Here is a 17,506-nt window from a genome sequence, read left to right as displayed (position 1 = left end):
AACAATTTTGACATGTACAGTAGGTGTTAGTGTAGGTATATTTAGTAAGTGTATATTTGTCATTAATAGTTAACACAGTCACAATTAACCATAAAAATTAATGAAAATTAAACATTTGCTTTTTGGTCTTAATTTAAATTTAGGCATGAGGTTAGTATTATGGTTATATTTAAAATAAAAAAATTAAGAGAAATTGTAGAAATAGGTGGGTTTTAGCAATAATTGTGACTGACTGTTAACTAGTGATGAACCGTGTTACTGGTTTTAAAAGCAGAATAGAGTGAGATCAGATCTGATTTGTATTAAAGGGAGTCTCAATGAATGTCAGAATGAAAAGTCCCATTTTTGTGTTTATTAAACAAACAAGTTAAATACAACATATGAAAACATACGTCTCAAAAATAAAAATCAGCATGAACTTGATGAACTGCATTCATTTTCTCATTAAAAAAGTGTCTTGGGAAAAAATTAAGCAGTTGAATTTAAGTAATGTAATATGCTTTCATGAACATCACATAGCCTATACAGTACAAACACAATTTGAAACAGACTTTAGGCTTACAGTGCATTCAGAAAGTATTCAGACCCCTTCACTTTTTCCACATTTTATTACGCTACAGCCCTGTTCTAAAATGGATTAAGTTGTTTTTTCCCCTCAATCTACACAATACACCATAATGACAAAACAAACCCTTTTTATTTCTTTTTTTACATTTCTTGCAAACTTGATATAAAAACCACTCATATCACATTTACATAAGTATCCAGACCCTTTACTCAGTACTTTGTTGAAGCACCTTTGGCAGTGATTACAGCCTCGAGTCTTCTTGGGTATGAAGGTACAAGCTTGGCACACCTGTATTTGGGGAGTTTCTCCCATTTCTCTCTGCAGATTATCTCAAGCTATGTCAGGTTGGATGGGGAGCATCGCTGCACAGCTATTTCCTGGTCTCTCAAGAGATGTTTGATCAGATTCAAGTCCGGGCTCTGGCTGGGCCACTCAAGGACATTCAGAGACTTGTCCCAAAGCCACTCCTGTGTTGTCTTGGCTGTGTGCTTAGGGTCATTGTTCTGTTGGAAGGTGAACCGTCACCCCAGTTCGAGGTCCTGGGCGCTCTGGAGCAGTTTTTCATCAAGGATCTCTCTGTACTTTGCTCCGTTCATCTTTCTTGATCCTGATGGCTAAAAAACATCCCCACAGAATGATGCTGCCACTACCATGGTTCACCGTTAGGATGGTGACAGGTTTCCCCCAGACGTGACGCTTGGCATTCAGGCCAAAGAGTTCAATCTTGGTTTCATCTGACCAGAGAATCTTGTTTCTCATGGTCTGAGAGTCTTTAGGTGCCTTTTCGGCAAACTCCAAGCGGTTTGTCATGTGCCTTTTACTGAGGAGTGGCTTCCGCCTGGCCACTCTACCATAAAGGCCTGACAATACATTTGCAAAAAATTCTAAACCTGTTTTCGCTTTGTCATTATGCATTATTGTGTATAGATTAGTTTTGATTTAATCCATTTTAGAATAAGTAACAAAATGCGGAAAAAGTCAAGGGGTCAGAATACTTTACAAATGCATTTTATGCCTTATTGCAATATATACTGAAATATGTTACTCTTGTTATTCCAAATGCATCTGTGGGTCTTTTTAGCTGATAATAAATGCATCTTTGTCAGAAGCTATTAAATGGAATGGTTACTTTCTATGTTATTGAGTGGAATGGTTTTTCTGCTGGTGTATCCTGAGGTAGCTCCTCTCTGAGAACCTCTTCCTGCAGTGTGTACAGGCGAACGACCTCTCTCCCGTGTGGACCTTCAGGTGCATCTTCAGCTGGTGCTGACGGGAGAACCTCTTCTCACACTGGGGGCAGCTGAAGGGTTTCTCCCCTGTGTGGACCCTCTCGTGCCTCTTCAGGTCACCAGCCTGAGCAAAGTGCATTTGACACTGGGTACAGCTGAAGGGTTTCACCCCTGTATGGACCCTCTGGTGCCTCTTCAGGTTTCCAGCCACAGAAAAGTGCATATGACACTGGGTACAGCTGAACGGTTTTACCCCTGTGTGGACCCTCTGGTGGATCTCTAGCTTTTGGGGGCAGCTGAATCCTTTGTTACAGAACATGCAGAGGAACCGTTTCTCTTTACCATTGCCTGATGTGGCTCCCACTCCCTGAGCCGGGACTCTAGCCCTGTCGTTTGAGTTCAATACCTGATCGGAAAGGACATGGCTGTGTAAAGCGAAAGGTGCCATCAATGTGGACGCAGGATTGCGATCCCTGAATGTGTGTAAAGGGGAGTGGGAGGCAACATTTAGATTTGTCTCTAAGCTTCCCCTGTAATCTAAGAAATCTCTGCCCTGTGAGTGTCCGTCTCCTAGGTGACTATCTGCATTCCATATGGGAGAAGCATCACCCTCCACTTTCACAGTCACTTCATCTACCACTATAACCTCCCCTTTCTTATCTAGGCACCCTTCAGAGTATACACTACTACTGTACCGGTTCCAGTCCCCTCTGGACAGATCAGTCTGTGTCTCTAAACCCAAGGATATGTTGCCAGGGTCAATCTCTGTAGTGTAAGAACAAGACGGATCATCACCTCCTGTTTCTAACGCATCACCATCTCCACGGGAATGAACCGTCTTCTGGCTCTGGTGAAATACCGGTAAATACTCTGAGCTGGGAGCAGGAGGACAGCCCAGTCTCCCCAGCCCCAGTCTCTCTGGGTCTGATCTGTGGTCAGATCCTGTGTGTAAGAGCCTTTGTGTTACAATTAATATCTCGGTGTCCATCTCTGACTTGAGGGCAGCCTTCGGCGTTCCACTGACCTCTGTGATGCTGGGTTGGGTCCAGGCCTGGGGCACGGTGGTGGTGGCAAGGTCCTTGGTGGCTACAAGGTGCTTTCCAGACACTCCAGTCTGGATGTCTTTTCTGTGTCTTGGGTCCTCCTCTCCTACAGACCTCTCCTGCTTGACCCCAGAACTTGCAGCCTCTGCATCTGCTGACTGACATAAGGAGAGGGGATGTTATTACCAGTACACGAGTAGAATTGGATAACAATGTCATAAGGAAGTCTCACAAGCTCCCATATGGCAGATAAATAATTATGTCCATGTAAGCAAGTAAATAGTTGAGGGGAGCCTTTATGAAATAAACTGTCCACATTTTATTTTCTGACGTAATACTATTACACTAACCTCTATCACAATAACGTGCTGGGTTGAGGTTCCACTCCCCTCCTCAACAGTGATTGGTTGGTCATCTCTCCATGTATTGTGTCCTGCTGGCTTCACAAAGCTCCCGTGGCCTCCAGTAAGATGTCCTTCACCTGAGAGAGTGATTGGGGGGAAAGAGGTGGTTAGGTACTGTCAATGCGCAATGGTATATTGTACACTATTGACACTGTCTAGAATTGGCAAGGATGTAGAATAACACTTCCCATAGCTTCTTGATATAATATTTATAGATTGAAAACAATACAATGCATGGAACATAATCAATGAGTAAATAATGGGAAATGCAGTAAATTAAGAATGGTTAGAATATGATAGTCTTTCTGCAAGTTAGCTAAGTAAACAGAAGTATTGCCTAATATCCAAATAATGATCAAGACCGAATTCTGGTTAACCAGCCATATGTGGTTAACACATCTAAAGTTACACATGCTCAGATGTGAACGGGGAGACCGGCCCGCAGCCTCCACCTTCTGCAAAATGTACCGCTTGTCATTCCTCTGCACCGGTCGAGGATCTTGACACTACTGGGGCGACTGGTGAGGACGCGGTCCCGTGCCACCTTCAGTTCCAGTAGCTGTAGTTTCCTCCGCAATGACCTGTTTTCTTTCTGGCTTTGAGTTATTTCCAAACGAAACACTGCATAGTCGTCGTCTACGAGTTTACAGACTTCTGCCACGGCTGCATTCGCTAACACCTCCATGATGGAGGCTATTTGCGTGTGAAAAGCCATACAGTTAGCCATTGTTAGCAGCTAGCTAGTCAACGTCCGCGTTATCTAGATAACATCTATCAACCAAGTCCTGTTTCAAACGCGAATTAAACACTATATGGGGTAAGTAGGCGATGCTGTGGAGTTCAATGGGGCATATTGAGTTCCAGGGTGTTAATAAACGTCTAAATAACAACAAAAAACGCTAACTTGAAAATTGTTACTGATCCCTTCCGTTTACGATTCTTCTTCAGTGGTTTTCAAATGGCGGTTGACAACCAACTTTAATGATGCATTTCCGCCACCGTCTGGAGTGTGGATCAGAGATAGGGAAGGTTTAAAGTTTAACCCTACCCAATTAAAACCTTCTTCCTAAGGAAACGAAATATATAATTAGCACTCACTTCCGTCATCATGAAGTGCTTTGAGAGACTAGTCAAGGGCCATATCACCTCCACCCTACCTGACACCCTAGACCCACTCCAATTTGCTTACCGCCCAAATAGGTCCACAGACTATTTTTATTTCACCTTTATTTAACCAGGTAGGCAAGTTGAGAACAAGTTCTCATTTACAATTGCGACCTGGCCAAGATAAAGCAAAGCAGTTCGACAGATACAACGACACAGAGTTACACATGGAGTAAAACAAACATACAGTCAATAATACAGTATAAACAAGTCTATATACAATGTGAGCAAATGAGGTGAGAAGGGAGGTAAAGGCAAAAAGGCCATGGTGGCAAAGTAAATACAATATAGCAAGTAAAACACTGGAATGGTAGTTTTGCAATGGAAGAATGTGCAAAGTAGAAATAAAAATAATGGGGTGCAAAGGAGCAAAATAAATAAATAAATTAAATACAGTTGGGAAAGAGGTAGTTGTTTGGGCTAAATTATAGGTGGGCTATGTACAGGTGCAGTAATCTGTAAGATGCTCTGACAGTTGGTGCTTAAAGCTAGTGAGGGAGATAAGTGTTTCCAGTTTCAGAGATTTTTGTAGTTCGTTCCAGTCATTGGCAGCAGAGAACTGGAAGGAGATGGAGATGTTTGATATGGGTCTGGAAGGAGAGTTTACAGTCTAACCAGACACCTAAGTATTTCTAGTTGTCCACGTATTCTAAGTCAGAGCCGTCCAGAGTAGTGATGTTGGACAGGTGGGTAGGTGCAGGTAGCGATCGGTTGAAGAGCATGCATTTAGTTTTACTTGTATTTAAGAGCAATTGGAGGCCACGGAAGGAGAGTTGTATGGCATTGAAACTTGCCTGGAGGGTTGTTAACACAGTGTCCAAAGAAGGGCCGGAAGTATACAGAATGGTGTCGTCTGCGTAGAGGTGGATCAGAGACTCACCAGCAGCAAGAGCGACCTCATTGATGTATACAGAGAAGAGAGTAGGTCCAAGAATTGAACCCTGTGGCACCCCCATAGAGACTGCCAGAGGTCCGGACAGCAGACCCTCCGATTTGACACACTGAACTCTATCAGAGAAGTAGTTGGTGAACCAGGCAATGATGCAAAACGATGCAATCTCAACCACACTGCACTCTGTCCTAACCCATCTGGACAAGAGGAATACCTATGTGAGAATGCTGTTCATCGACTACAGCTCAGCATTTAACACCATAGTACCCATAGTATCTCCGAGTTGGGCATCTCCGGCGCGGCCCACGCTTGGATTGCGTCCTACCTGACAGGTCGCTCCTACCAGGTGGCGTGGCGAGAATCTGTCTCCTCACCACGAGCTCTCACCACTGGTGTCCCCCAGGGCTCTGTTCTAGGCCCTCTCCTATTCTCGCTATACACCAAGTCACTTGGCTCTGTCATAACCTCACATGGTCTCTCCTATCATTGCTATGCAGACGACACACAATTAATCTTCTCCTTTCCCCCTTCTGATGACCAGGTGGCGAATCGCATCTCTGCATGTCTGGCAGACATATCAGTGTGGATGACGGATCACCACCTCAAGCTGAACCTCGGCAAGACGGAGCTACTCTTCCTCCCGTGGAAGGACTGCCCGTTCCATGATCTCGCCATCACGGTTGACAACTCCATTGTGTCCTCCTCCCAGAGCGCTAAGAACCTTGGCGTGATCCTGGACAACACCCTGTCGTTCTCAACTAACATCAAGGCGGTGGCCCGTTCCTGTAGGTTCATGCTCTACAACATCCGCAGAGTACGACCCTGCCTCACACAGGAAGCGGCGCAGGTCCTAATCCAGGCACTTGTCATCTCCCGTCTGGATTACTGCAACTCGCTGTTGGCTGGGCTCCCTGCCTGTGCCATTAAACCCCTACAACTCATCCAGAACGCCGCAGCCCGTCTGGTGTTCAACCTTCCCAAGTTCTCTCACGTCACCCCGCTCCTCCGCTCTCTCCACTGGCTTCCAGTTGAAGCTCGCATCCGCTACAAGACCATGGTGCTTGCCTACGGAGCTGTGAGGGGAACGGCACCTCAGTACCTCCAGGCTCTGATCAGGCCCTACACCCAAACAAGGGCACTGCGTTCATCCACCTCTGGCCTGCTCGCCTCCCTACCACTGAGGAAGTACAGTTCCCGCTCAGCCCAGTCAAAACTGTTCGCTGCTCTGGCCCCCCAATGGTGGAACAAACTCCCTCACGACGCCCCTAACATTGAGTGGCTGCTGCCAACACACTGACTCAACTCCAGCCACTTTAATAATGGGAATTGATGGGCATTGATGTAAAATATATCACTAGCCACTTTAAACAATGCTACTTAATATAATGTTTACATACCCTACATTATTTATCTCATATGTATACGTATATACTGTACTCTATATCATCTACTGCATCTTTTTGTAATACATGTATCACTCGCCACTTTAAACTATGCCACTTTGTTTACATACATCTCATATGTATATACTGTACTCGATACCATCTACTGCATCTTGCCTATGCCGCTCTGTACCATCACTCATTCATATCTTTATGTACATATTCTTTATCCCTTTACACTTATGTGTATAAGGTAGTAGTTTTGGAATTGTTAGCTGGATTACTCGTTGGTTATTATGGCATTGTCGGAACTGAAGCACAAGCATTTCGCTACACTCGCATTAACATCTGCTAACCATGATTTGATTTTTTAATTCAATACAATATCACATTAAGGTTTTCTTAACAGTTCAATAAAATGTGGCTCCTCAATACCATTATTCCTTAAGAAACTGTCCCTTTCCCTTCCATATCAATGTCACTGAAATAGAATGTGTTCCACTGTCTCCATCTCCCTCTGCCTGTGATTTAACTTCCCAGTTGGATGTTTCCCTACTAATTTCAAAGTGCTGTTGAGCCTGATGAGTCTCAGCCTTGTGTTTACATCTTCGTCCCTTCTCTCTGGACCTGAGGACCTCCCTGCCCCCACCTTTTCCTGGATCTTATACAGGTGTCTTTCCCTTCCTCAACTCATACCATTTAATTTTATTTACAACTGTTCTTATTCATCCATTGGTCTCTGCTTTACTTAAGAGAAATGATCTTATTGGTTGGTGTAATAGAACAAAGGGAGTGGTTAAATGAAAAAGGTATGCAGTGTTTTAAAATAAATGGTACTGCCTATTACATTACACATAGAATCTCTTATGATCAGTATCTTTCAAGCTCAGAGAAGACTTGTTTCGAAAGAAGACTATGTTAACAAGAAAAGAGTAGAAAATTAACGAGGTTACCGGTTTCTACCCCTGCCGTGGGTGTGCGGCATATAGGGACTCCTTTATTAAACTGAGCGAATTCAGTATCTCTGCCACTGGTAAACAATACACTATGAAACAGTTCCTCACATGGGCCAAACCAATAAACAGAACACGTATTATAGAACACAGGAATTGTGTAAGGAGAAATTATCCTAAATCCCCAATAGCACGTCATTTCTCAAAGGCCGGTCACCCAAGATAAATTGTTCACATAGGGGTGGTAATCTTGAACTGAGTGTTCTCCAGACAGAATACAGGTGGATGTTCTAAATACTCTCCACCTATCAGGCATGAACGAAGAATCGTTATTGAAGTGTTTTCTGTAAGTTTTACTGGAGCTTGATACCCCCATCTAGTGTTTTCTTTCAAGCTCCCTGCTCTATATTCTGTTTTTCTACAACCCTGTGTTATTTATTCTGAGGAAAGGTTCACATGGTATTTCTAAAAGCAATAATTGATTATGTTTCTCTGTCTGCTTATATACACAATGTAATAGTTCATGCATTCTATTGTATACGGTACTGATTTAATGTATTTTCCTTCTTGATCATGTGACACATGCAATTATCCTTGAAATCGAAGTCAGAGGTGTGTGTGCCGATCATTTAAGTCGCGAATCAAACCAACCCTCCATGGAATGAGTTTGATGCCTCTGATTTACACTGATGATGGCTTGATGGGGAAGCGTTTTGTTTTCATCTTTTCACCATATATATATATATATATTTTTTTGCATTTATTCCTCTTTTTCGACAGTGTCCGAGTCTACATCTCTTGCAATAATTACCCTCCTAAACCGAAGTTAAAAGGACATACACTCCTCAGTTTGTAGAGACCAGTCAGTCTGGAATATCAAGTACAGGGTTGCATTTGTTCATGTTTAATATTTCACCCCAGTCATCACAAGACCTGAAGCCTTCATGCCATTTTCTGCAAACAGCTTCAGGTCAAGGACTGTTTGTAACGATCCCATAACACAGATGATAGATAAGCTTGTGTGCTCTGGGATTTTGCATAACAGAAACAGTTGGGGGGCTTGACTTGAGCATGTTTTGGTCATTATTGCATTGATGAACACAGTGAAGTACATCAGTTTAAATACATCCAACTTTGTGTGTAACCAGGATTCCATCCAACCTTTTATGTGAGAAAAGTACATTGGATAATAAATGCCAAAACAGGCCTGATGGAAACAGCAAATCTGGCGGTAAACTCTCCAAATGTCAACATAACAAAATAGGCTAGACAAGGAGGGACCTTTTTGTGTCGTTAAAATGTATTCTGCGACAAATGGCGGTCGAACCCCAAATATTGATATAATAACCATCATATCATATAAGTGAACTTGGAGGACACGAAAAACACAATATGTTGTCTGGTATTCTCACTAAGGCTCGAGAAAGCATGCAGTTTATCGAGCTGACAAGGTAAAAATCTGTCACTCTGCCCCTGAACAAGGCAGTTAACCCACTGTTGTAAATAAGAATTTGTTCTGAACTGACTTGCCTAAAGGTTCAATTTTCTTTTTTAAATGCACAGTGAGCTTGATGCTATTTTCAATTAAATATCAACGGTCTTATTCTGGTGAAATGATGATTGACGATTGGCTGCCGTTTGAAAAATAAAAAGAATCTCACACTTATCCATAATAATCCTACCTGCATTGTATCTGCCAGCTGGAGCTCATGTGCCAAGACCCCAGTGTGGGCATTCGCAATAACCCAGCATTTTGTTGTGATAAAGCCATCAGTGGCGTTGAACAATAGAAAATAGATAGAATAGAAACCCATTTAATTTAAGACAAAATGAATCATGGCATGGGCCCGTATCCACAAAGCGGCTCAGAGTAAAAGTGCTGATCGAGGACCAGGTCCCCACCTGTCAAATAAATAAACACATAGTGTTATTATTATGATCTAAAAGGCAAAACTGATCCTAGAACAGCACTCCTAATCTGAGAGGCTTTGTGGATACAGGCTCTGACCTAATACCATTCAGACAGTAGTTCACAGTGGGCTCACCTCAGTGAGACTGTGTGTGGTCCTGTGCTGTTCAGCTGGTTCCTCTGTGGGTTCAGAAGGAGGTGTCGTCTGGATGTCCTCCATGACCTTGGTCCCCTTAGGGTTCCCCAGACTCTCCTCACAACCATCCTCCTTCACCAGCAGCACCTCTGGACCCTCCTCCTGGAAGAGACATGTGATACAGACATACACTCCCTCAGGTACGTACACACAGATAATAAACATACTTTCACCATGGAGTGTTTACGCTTCCCCACTACATGAGTCCAATACTGTAGTTATAGAATAACTTAATTGTTTTTAAACCCATTATGGTGGACATAAATATGATTTATCATCTCAGATAAGCCTGACTTAACTATTTTGATGTGTACAGTAGGTGTTTGTTAGAGATCAGATGTGATGTATTCTAAAGAGACTCTCAATGAAAGTCTTGGAATGAAAAGTCCCATTTCGTGTTTATTAAACAAACAAGTTTTAAACACACCATATGAAAACCACACATACACATGTCTTAACTACAAATCTGCATGAAGTTGGTGAATATAATTTGAATTTTCTCATTAAAAGTGTCTTGGGAAAATGTGTGAACATCATACAGCCTACAAAATAAAACCACAATATGTTACAGACTTTTGTAGGCTTATTTATGCCTTATACCCTGCTCAAAAAAATAAAGGGATCACTAAAATAACACATCCTAGATCTGAATGAATGAATTAAATATTCTTATTAAATACTTTTTTCTTTACATAGTTGAAAGTGTTGACAACAACATCACACAACTTATCAATGGAAATCAAATGTATCAACCCATGGAGGTCTGGATTTGGAGTCACACTCAAAATTAAAGTGGAAAACCACACTACAGGCTGATCCAACTTTGATGTAATGTCCTTAAAACAAGTCCAAATGAGGCTCAGTAGTGTGTGTGGCCTCCACGTGCCTGTATGACCTCCCTACAATGCCTGCGCATGCTCCTGATGAGGTGGCAGATGGTCTCCTCCCAGACCTGGACTAAAGCATCCGCCAACTCCTGGACCGTCTGTGGTGCAACGTGGCGTTTGTCGATGGAGCGAGATATGATGTCCCAGATGTGCTCAATTGGATTCAGGTCTAAGGAACGGGTGGGCCAGTCCATAGCATCAATGCCTTCCTCTTGCAGGAACTGCTGACACACTCCAGCCACATGAGGTCTAGCATTTTCTTGCATTAGGAGGAACCCAGGGCCAACCGCACCAGCATATGGTCTCACAAGGGATATGAGGATCTCATCTCGGTACCTAATGGCAGTCAGGCTACCTCTGGCGAGCACATGGAGGCCTGTGCGGCCCCCCAAAGAAATGCCACCCCACACCATGACTGACCCACCGCCAAACCGGTCATGCTGGAGAATGTTGCAGGCAGCAGAACATTCTCCACGGCGTATCCAGACTCTGTCACGTCTGTCACATGTGCTCAGTGTGAACCTGCATTCATCTGTGAAGAGCACAGGGCGCCAGTGTCGAATTTTCCAATCTTGGTGTTCTCTGGCAAAAAAACGTCCTGCATGGTGTTGGGCTGTAAGCCCAACCCCCATCTGTGGATGTCGGGCCCTCATACCACCCTCATGGAGTCTATTTCTGACCGTTTGAGCAGACACATGCACATTTGTGGCCTGCTGGAGGTCATTTTGCAGGGCTCTGGCAGTGCTCCTCCTGCTCCTCCTTGCACAAAGGTGGAGGTAGCGGTCCTGCTGCTGGGTTGTTGCCCTCCTATGGCCTCCTCCACGTCTCCTGATGTACTGGCCTGTCTCCTGGTAGCGCCTCCATGCTCTGGACACTACGCTGACAGACACAGCAAACCTTCTTGCCACAGCTCGCATTGATGTGCCATCCTGGATGAGCTGCACTACCTGAGCCACTTGTGTGGCTTGTAGACTCCGTCTCATGCTACCACTAGAGTGAAAGCGCCGCCAGCATTCAAAAGTGACCAAAACATCAGCCAGGAAGAATAGGAACTGAGAAGTGGTCTGTGGTCCCCACCTGCAGAACCACTCCTTTATTGGGGGTGTCTTGCTAATTGCCTATAATTTCCACCTGTTTTCTATTCCATTTGCACAACAGCATGTGAAATTTATTGTCAATCAGTGTTGCTTCCAAAGTGGACAGTTTGATTTCACAGAAGTGTGATTGACTTGGAGTTACATTGTGTTGTTTAAGTGTTCCCTTTATTTTTTTGAGCAGTGTATGTCACACAATGACGAGATGCGAAATTCTACCCAGGAATATTCAACACTGAAATCTGTTACTCTCTTTATTCCAAATGTATCTATAGATCTTTTCTGCTGACAACAATGACCATTCATCTTAGTCTTTAATGCAGGGTTTGATCTAAATGTCAGAAGCTATCGAGTGGAATGGTTACTTTCTATGTTATAGAGTTGAATGGTGTTTTTGCTGGTGCATCCTGAGGTAGGTCCTCTCTGAGAACCTCTTCCCACAGTGTGTACAGACAAATGGCTTCTCTCCCGTGTGGACCTTCAAGTGCATCTTCAGCTGGTCCTGACGGGAGAACCTCTTCTCACACTGGGGGCAGCTGTAGGGTTTCTCCCCTGTGTGGACCCTCTCGTGCCTCTTCAGGTCACCAGCCTGGGTGAAGCGCATGTGACACTGGGTACATTTGAAGGGTTTTACCCCTGTGTGGAACCGCTGGTGCCTCTTCAGGTTGCCAGCATGGGCAAAGCGCATATGACACTGGGTACAGCTGAAGGGTTTCACCCCTGTGTGGACCCTCTGGTGGATCTCGACCTTCTGTGGGCAGCTGAAGCCTTTGTTACAGAACATGCAAAAGAACTGCTTCTCTTTACCGCCTGTTGTTGCTTCCTCTCCCCACACCTTGGCCGTTTGGTTGTTTGAGTTCAATACCTGATCTAAAAGGATGCAGCCTTGTGAATCAGAAGGCCCCATCGTCATGGACACTGGGTGTAAAGGGGAGTGGGTCGAGACATTTAAATTTGTCTCTAAGCTTTCCCTGTAGTCTAAGAAGTCACTGGAGCTGCCATGCGAGTGTCCTTCTCCGAAGTGAGTCTCGTCTGCATTCCATGTCACAGGAACGTCGCCCTCCACTTTCACAGTCATCTCATCTACGACCAGACCCTCCCCTTTCTTATCTAGGCACCGTCCAGAGTATACACTACTACTGTACGGGTTCCAGTTCCCTCTCATTGGATTAGTCTGTGTATCTAAGCCCACAGGCATGTCACCAGGTATCATCTCTGTTGTGTATGAACAGGACGGATCATTGCCAGTCTGTAACGTGTCACCTGAGTCCTGATGGGACAGAACCGTCCTCGGGTTACCGTACTGGAAATATTCTGAGTGAGGAGCAGGACAGCCCAGCCCCGTTAAAGTCTTGGTGTCTGTCTCTGACTTGAGGACGGCGTTTGGCGTTCCACTGACCTCCGTGATGCTGCGTCGGGTCATGGGTAGCACGGTGGCAGTGGTGGGGTCCTCCGTGGCTACAGGGGGAGCGCCAGTCTGGATGTTACGGCTGTGCCATGGTTCCTCCTCTCCTTCAGTCTTCTCCTGCTTGACCCCAGGACCTGCAGTCTCTGCATCTGCAGACTGACACAAGAAGAGTGGAGGTTATTAACAGTACAAGGGTGGAATTGGATAACAATGTCGTAGGGAAGTCTTTTTTTTAACCAAGTTTGTATATGTTTTGTCTCTTTTTTTGGGGGGGGTACAATATTAATGTCAATTTACACAGTTCATACAGCATGTATCCGTAGGCTGCCAAAGAAAAACATACAGAGAAATGATCATATTGATCACACAGAATTGTGTAAATAATAAAATTGGTGTAAAGAAGAGAGAAACATAAAGAGGTGGTCCTGCACCACCAACTCCCCCATCCCATTTAGCCGTCTTCACGGAGGTTGACGTGCACTGTCAACTATGGGACCTTATATAGACAGGTGTGTGTCTTTCCAGATCATGTCCAATCAATTGAATATACCACAGGTGGACACCAAACAAGTCATCTTAAGGATGATCAATGGAAACAGGATGCACCTGATCTCAATTTTGAGTGTCATAGCAAAGGGTCTGAATACTTATATAAATAAGGTATTTCTGTTTTTTTATTTATATAAGGTGGTAGATTAGCTTTAATGTTGCAGATAGATTGTGGCTTCCATTAATGTAATTGTCTGCATCATTTCCAATCCACCATATATTTTTGGGTAAATATATATAATTAATTTTTTTTAATGCGTTTTCCTTTTTTTTGCAGCAGCAGCACTGCCTGACAGCAGTAATAATCTCTTATTGATTGAGAGATTCAAGGCGCTATCATCGTTCAGTAGATGCAACGCATTCAATATTTACATTCATGCACTTCGAAATGAACTTTGTCCTAGAAGCATTTTACTACAGGGCATTCCCACATCATATGAAGGATGAGGCGAGCCTTTCTGAAATAAACAGGCCACATTGAAAGTAACTGTAATGTTTTATGCAACACTATTATGCAACACACTAACCTCCATCACGATAACGTGCTGGGGTGAGGTTCCATTCCCCTCATCAACAGTGATTGGTTGGTCATCTCTCCATATATTGTGTCCCGTTGGCTTGTGTCCTCCAGTGAGATGTCCTTCGCCTGAGAGAGTGATTGGGGGGAAAGAGGTGGTTAGCTACTGTCAATGTTCAACACTATATTGTACACCACTGACACGGTCTAGAATTGGCAAGGGTGTAAGGTAACACTTCTCATCACTTCATACAATTTATTGATTGACTGAATTATGTTATGCATCAAATTGTTTTCATTGAGCTAATAATAGGAAATGCAGTAAATTAAGAATCTGGTTAAAATATGATATCATGTCCTTGTGCAAGATAGTATGCAATAATTGCCCTGATTACTAAGCTATCGAAAAACTGTCCAAGGCTCAATTCTGGGTAATACATCTGAACACATGTGCAGAACGGGTGACAGGCACTGAGCTAGGCCGCGCAGCCTCCGGCCTTCTGAAAAATGTACCTCTTGTCATTCCTCTGTATCGGTCGAGGATCTTGACACTACTGGAAATGGCGAGGACGCGCTCCCGCAATGTCCTCTCTGCGCGCTCCCGTGACACCTTCAATTCTTGTAGCTGTAGTTTCCTCCGCAATGCCCTATTCTCCTTCTGGCTCTGAGTTATTTCCAAACGAAACACTGCATAGTCGTCGTCTACGACTTTACAGATCTCTGCCACGGCTGCATTCGCTAGCACCTCCATGATGGAGGCTATTTGAGTGTGAAAAACCATACTGTTCACGTTAGCCATTTTTAGCTAGTTAGCAGCCAGCTAGCTAGCTATCAACCAAATCCTGTCTCCAACGTGATTTAAACACTACCTTAGGTACGTATGTGATGTTGTCCAAGTAAATTAGTCATATTTTACGTTCCAGTGTGTTAATAAACGTCTAAATAACAACAATAAAAACGCTAACGGGGAAATCGTTCTTGGTCACTGTTCACTTCCGTTTACACTGAATAGAAAGGATCTCATTGGTTGGCGTCATACTGTGTCTCAAAGGGTTTTGTTAAACGGAAAAGTAATGCGCGTTGTTGTTTGAAACACGGTAATGCTTATTACATTATATTACACATAACATATCCTATGACCATTCTCTTAAGCTGAGAGCAGACTTGTTTAGAAAGAACAGTAGCCGTGTCCGAATACCCGTAGTAGTATGCGAAAAAACTCAGTTTTATAAGTATGTGAAATTTCGAAAATATGCCGCCTTCATATTCCAGTCGGAACTAGAAACTCCGAAATTTCCGATCTGTAGATTCGTTGAACGCCTGTACATACAACCAGTTAGCATGTCGGAAATGTCCGAAATTTCTAGTTCCGACTAAAATGTGAACGCAGCATTAGTACACTGAAAGTTACAACTAATATGCGTGATTGTGTTGACTCCCGCCATTCGTTCATTTTGGTACAGGCGTCATTTTATCTGCTCTTGTCAAACACGTGAGTCAAAAATATGAGTTTAATATACTATATCAAACGCTGAAATTAGTATGCAGTTTAAGTATGTAATACTAGTGTGGGTATTCTTACAAGGCCACTGTGTTAATATTAGTAGAGTAGAGAAGAATAGAATGACTGACTTCATTCCATTTACACTGAACAAAAAATATAAACACAACATGTAAAATGTTGGTCCCATGTTTCATGAGCTGAAATAAAAGATCCCAGAAATGTTCCATATGCACATATAACATATCCACTAACATCCATGTTAGGAGCATGTTGCCTTTTCCAAGATAATCCATCCACCTGACAGGTGTGGCATATCAAGAAGTTGATTAAACAGCATGATCATTACACAGGTGCACCTTGTGCTGGAGACAATAAAAGACCCATATAAAATGTGCAGTGTTGTCACACAACACAATGCCACAGATGTCTCAAGTTTTGAAGGAGCATATAATTGGCATGCTGCCTGCAGGAAGGTCCACCAGAGCTGTTGCCAGAGAATTGAATGTTAATTTCTCTACCATAAGGTTCCTCCAACTGAGTTTTAGAGAATTTGGCAGTACGTCCAACCGGCCTCACAACCGCAGTGTAACAATGCCAGCCCATGTGTAACCACTCCATCGCAGGACCTCCACTCCTGGCTTCTTCACCTGTGGGATCGTCTGAGACCAGCAACCCGGACAGCTGATGAAACTATTTATATCGGTATTAAAGCCCTTTTGTGGGGGAAGAAATAATTCTGATTGGGTGGGCCTTGTTCCCAACTGGGTGGGCCTATGCCCTCCCAGGCCCACCCATGTCTGTGCCCCTTTCCAGTCATGTGAAATCCATAGATTAGGGCCTAATTCATTTATTTAAATTGACTGACTGACTGACTTATATGAACTGTAACTCAGTCAAATCTATGAAATTGTTGCTTGTTGTGCTTATATTTTTGTTCAGTATAGTTGAGGTAATATGAACATATAGGTAGGGGTAAAAGTGACTAGGCAATCAGGATAGATAATAAACAGAGTAGCAGCAATGTGTGTGAGCATATGGAGTGTTTGTGTAAGTATGTATGTGGGTAGCGTCCAGCGAGTGTGCATAGTCAGTGTAAGAGTCGGTGCAATAAAGGGTCAATGCAATAGTCTGGGTAGCCATTTGATTAGCAGTCTTATGATTTGGGGGTAGAAGTTGTTCAGGTGCTTTTTGGTCCCTGAATTGACTCTCCAGTACCGCTTGCTGTGCGATAGCAGAGTCTGTCTGTGGCTGGGGTCTTTGACAATTTTCCGGCTCTTCCTCTGACACTGCCTGTTATAGAGGTCCTGGATGGCAGGGAGCTTGGCACCAGTGATGTACTGGGCCATCTACACCACCCTCTGTAGTGCCTTGCGATCGAGGGCGGTGTAGTTGCCATACCAAGCATTGATGCAGCCAGTCAAAACGCTCTGAATGGTGCAGCTGTATAATTTTTTTAGGATCTGAAGGGCCGTGCCAAATCTTTTTAACCTCCCGAGGGGGTAGAGGCACTGTCACACCTTCTTCATGACTGTGCTAGTGTGAGAAGACCATGTTAATACTTATTTTCCACCATAATTTGCAAATAAATTCATAAAAAATCCTACAATGTGATTTTCTGGATTTTTTTCCCCTCATTTTGTCTGTCATAGTTGAAGTGTACCTATGATGAACATTACAAGCCTCTCTCATCTTTTTAAGTGGGAGAACTTGCACAATTGGTGGCTGACTAAATACTTTTTTGCCCAACTGTAAATACAGTGTGTGTAAGGGTTTTCTTCTGGTGAAAGAGAGGCGGACCAAAATGCAG

General features: G+C 43.6%; 2 protein-coding genes across 3 annotated transcripts in view; both read right to left on the bottom strand.

Moving 5' to 3' along the window:
* Nucleotides 1-15,310, bottom strand: part of LOC127906058 (uncharacterized) — a 34,568-nt gene extending 19,258 nt beyond the window's left edge. Inside the window, exons 1-4 of one of the 2 annotated variants that reach the window (XM_035742095.2) lie at nucleotides 14,709-15,310; nucleotides 14,206-14,324; nucleotides 13,121-13,285; nucleotides 9,681-9,842 (exon numbers count right to left, since the gene is read on the bottom strand). In XM_035742095.2, the coding sequence (XP_035597988.2) occupies nucleotides 9,681-9,842; nucleotides 13,121-13,285; nucleotides 14,206-14,324; nucleotides 14,709-14,994 (732 nt within the window). In that variant the 5' untranslated portion in view covers nucleotides 14,995-15,310. The remainder of the gene's footprint in view (nucleotides 1-9,680; nucleotides 9,843-13,120; nucleotides 13,286-14,205; nucleotides 14,325-14,708) is intronic. The other variant, XM_052485307.1, reaches the window with a different exon arrangement.
* LOC127913394 (zinc finger protein 235-like) lies at nucleotides 331-4,217 on the bottom strand. The gene is made up of 3 exons (XM_052485335.1): nucleotides 3,713-4,217; nucleotides 3,191-3,321; nucleotides 331-2,998 (listed from the first exon to the last, which is right to left on the bottom strand). The coding sequence occupies exons 1-3, from the start codon at nucleotides 3,969-3,971 to the stop codon at nucleotides 1,706-1,708; spliced, it is 1,683 nt and encodes a 560-aa protein (XP_052341295.1). The 5' UTR covers nucleotides 3,972-4,217; the 3' UTR covers nucleotides 331-1,705.
* Nucleotides 15,311-17,506: the final 2,196 nt, after the last annotated feature.

Source organism: Oncorhynchus keta, chromosome 29, assembly GCF_023373465.1.
Source record: "Oncorhynchus keta strain PuntledgeMale-10-30-2019 chromosome 29, Oket_V2, whole genome shotgun sequence".
Taxonomy (NCBI): Eukaryota; Metazoa; Chordata; class Actinopteri; order Salmoniformes; family Salmonidae; genus Oncorhynchus; species Oncorhynchus keta.
The sequence above is the reverse complement of the archived record's forward strand: the minus strand, read 5'-3'. Positions and strand labels throughout refer to the sequence as shown.

Bases quoted from the DNA above. Each gene is read 5' to 3' on its own strand.
- LOC127913394 (XM_052485335.1), bottom strand. From the start codon at position 3,971: ATGGCTAACTGTATGGCTTTTCACACGCAAATAGCCTCCATCATGGAG. The intron at 3,322-3,712 runs GTACATTTTGCA...TCACTCTCTCAG, and splicing joins GTGCAGAGGAATGACAAGCG to GTGAAGGACATCTTACTGGA. The intron at 2,999-3,190 runs GTTAGTGTAATA...TCCTTATGTCAG, and splicing joins AGCACGTTATTGTGATAGAG to TCAGCAGATGCAGAGGCTGC.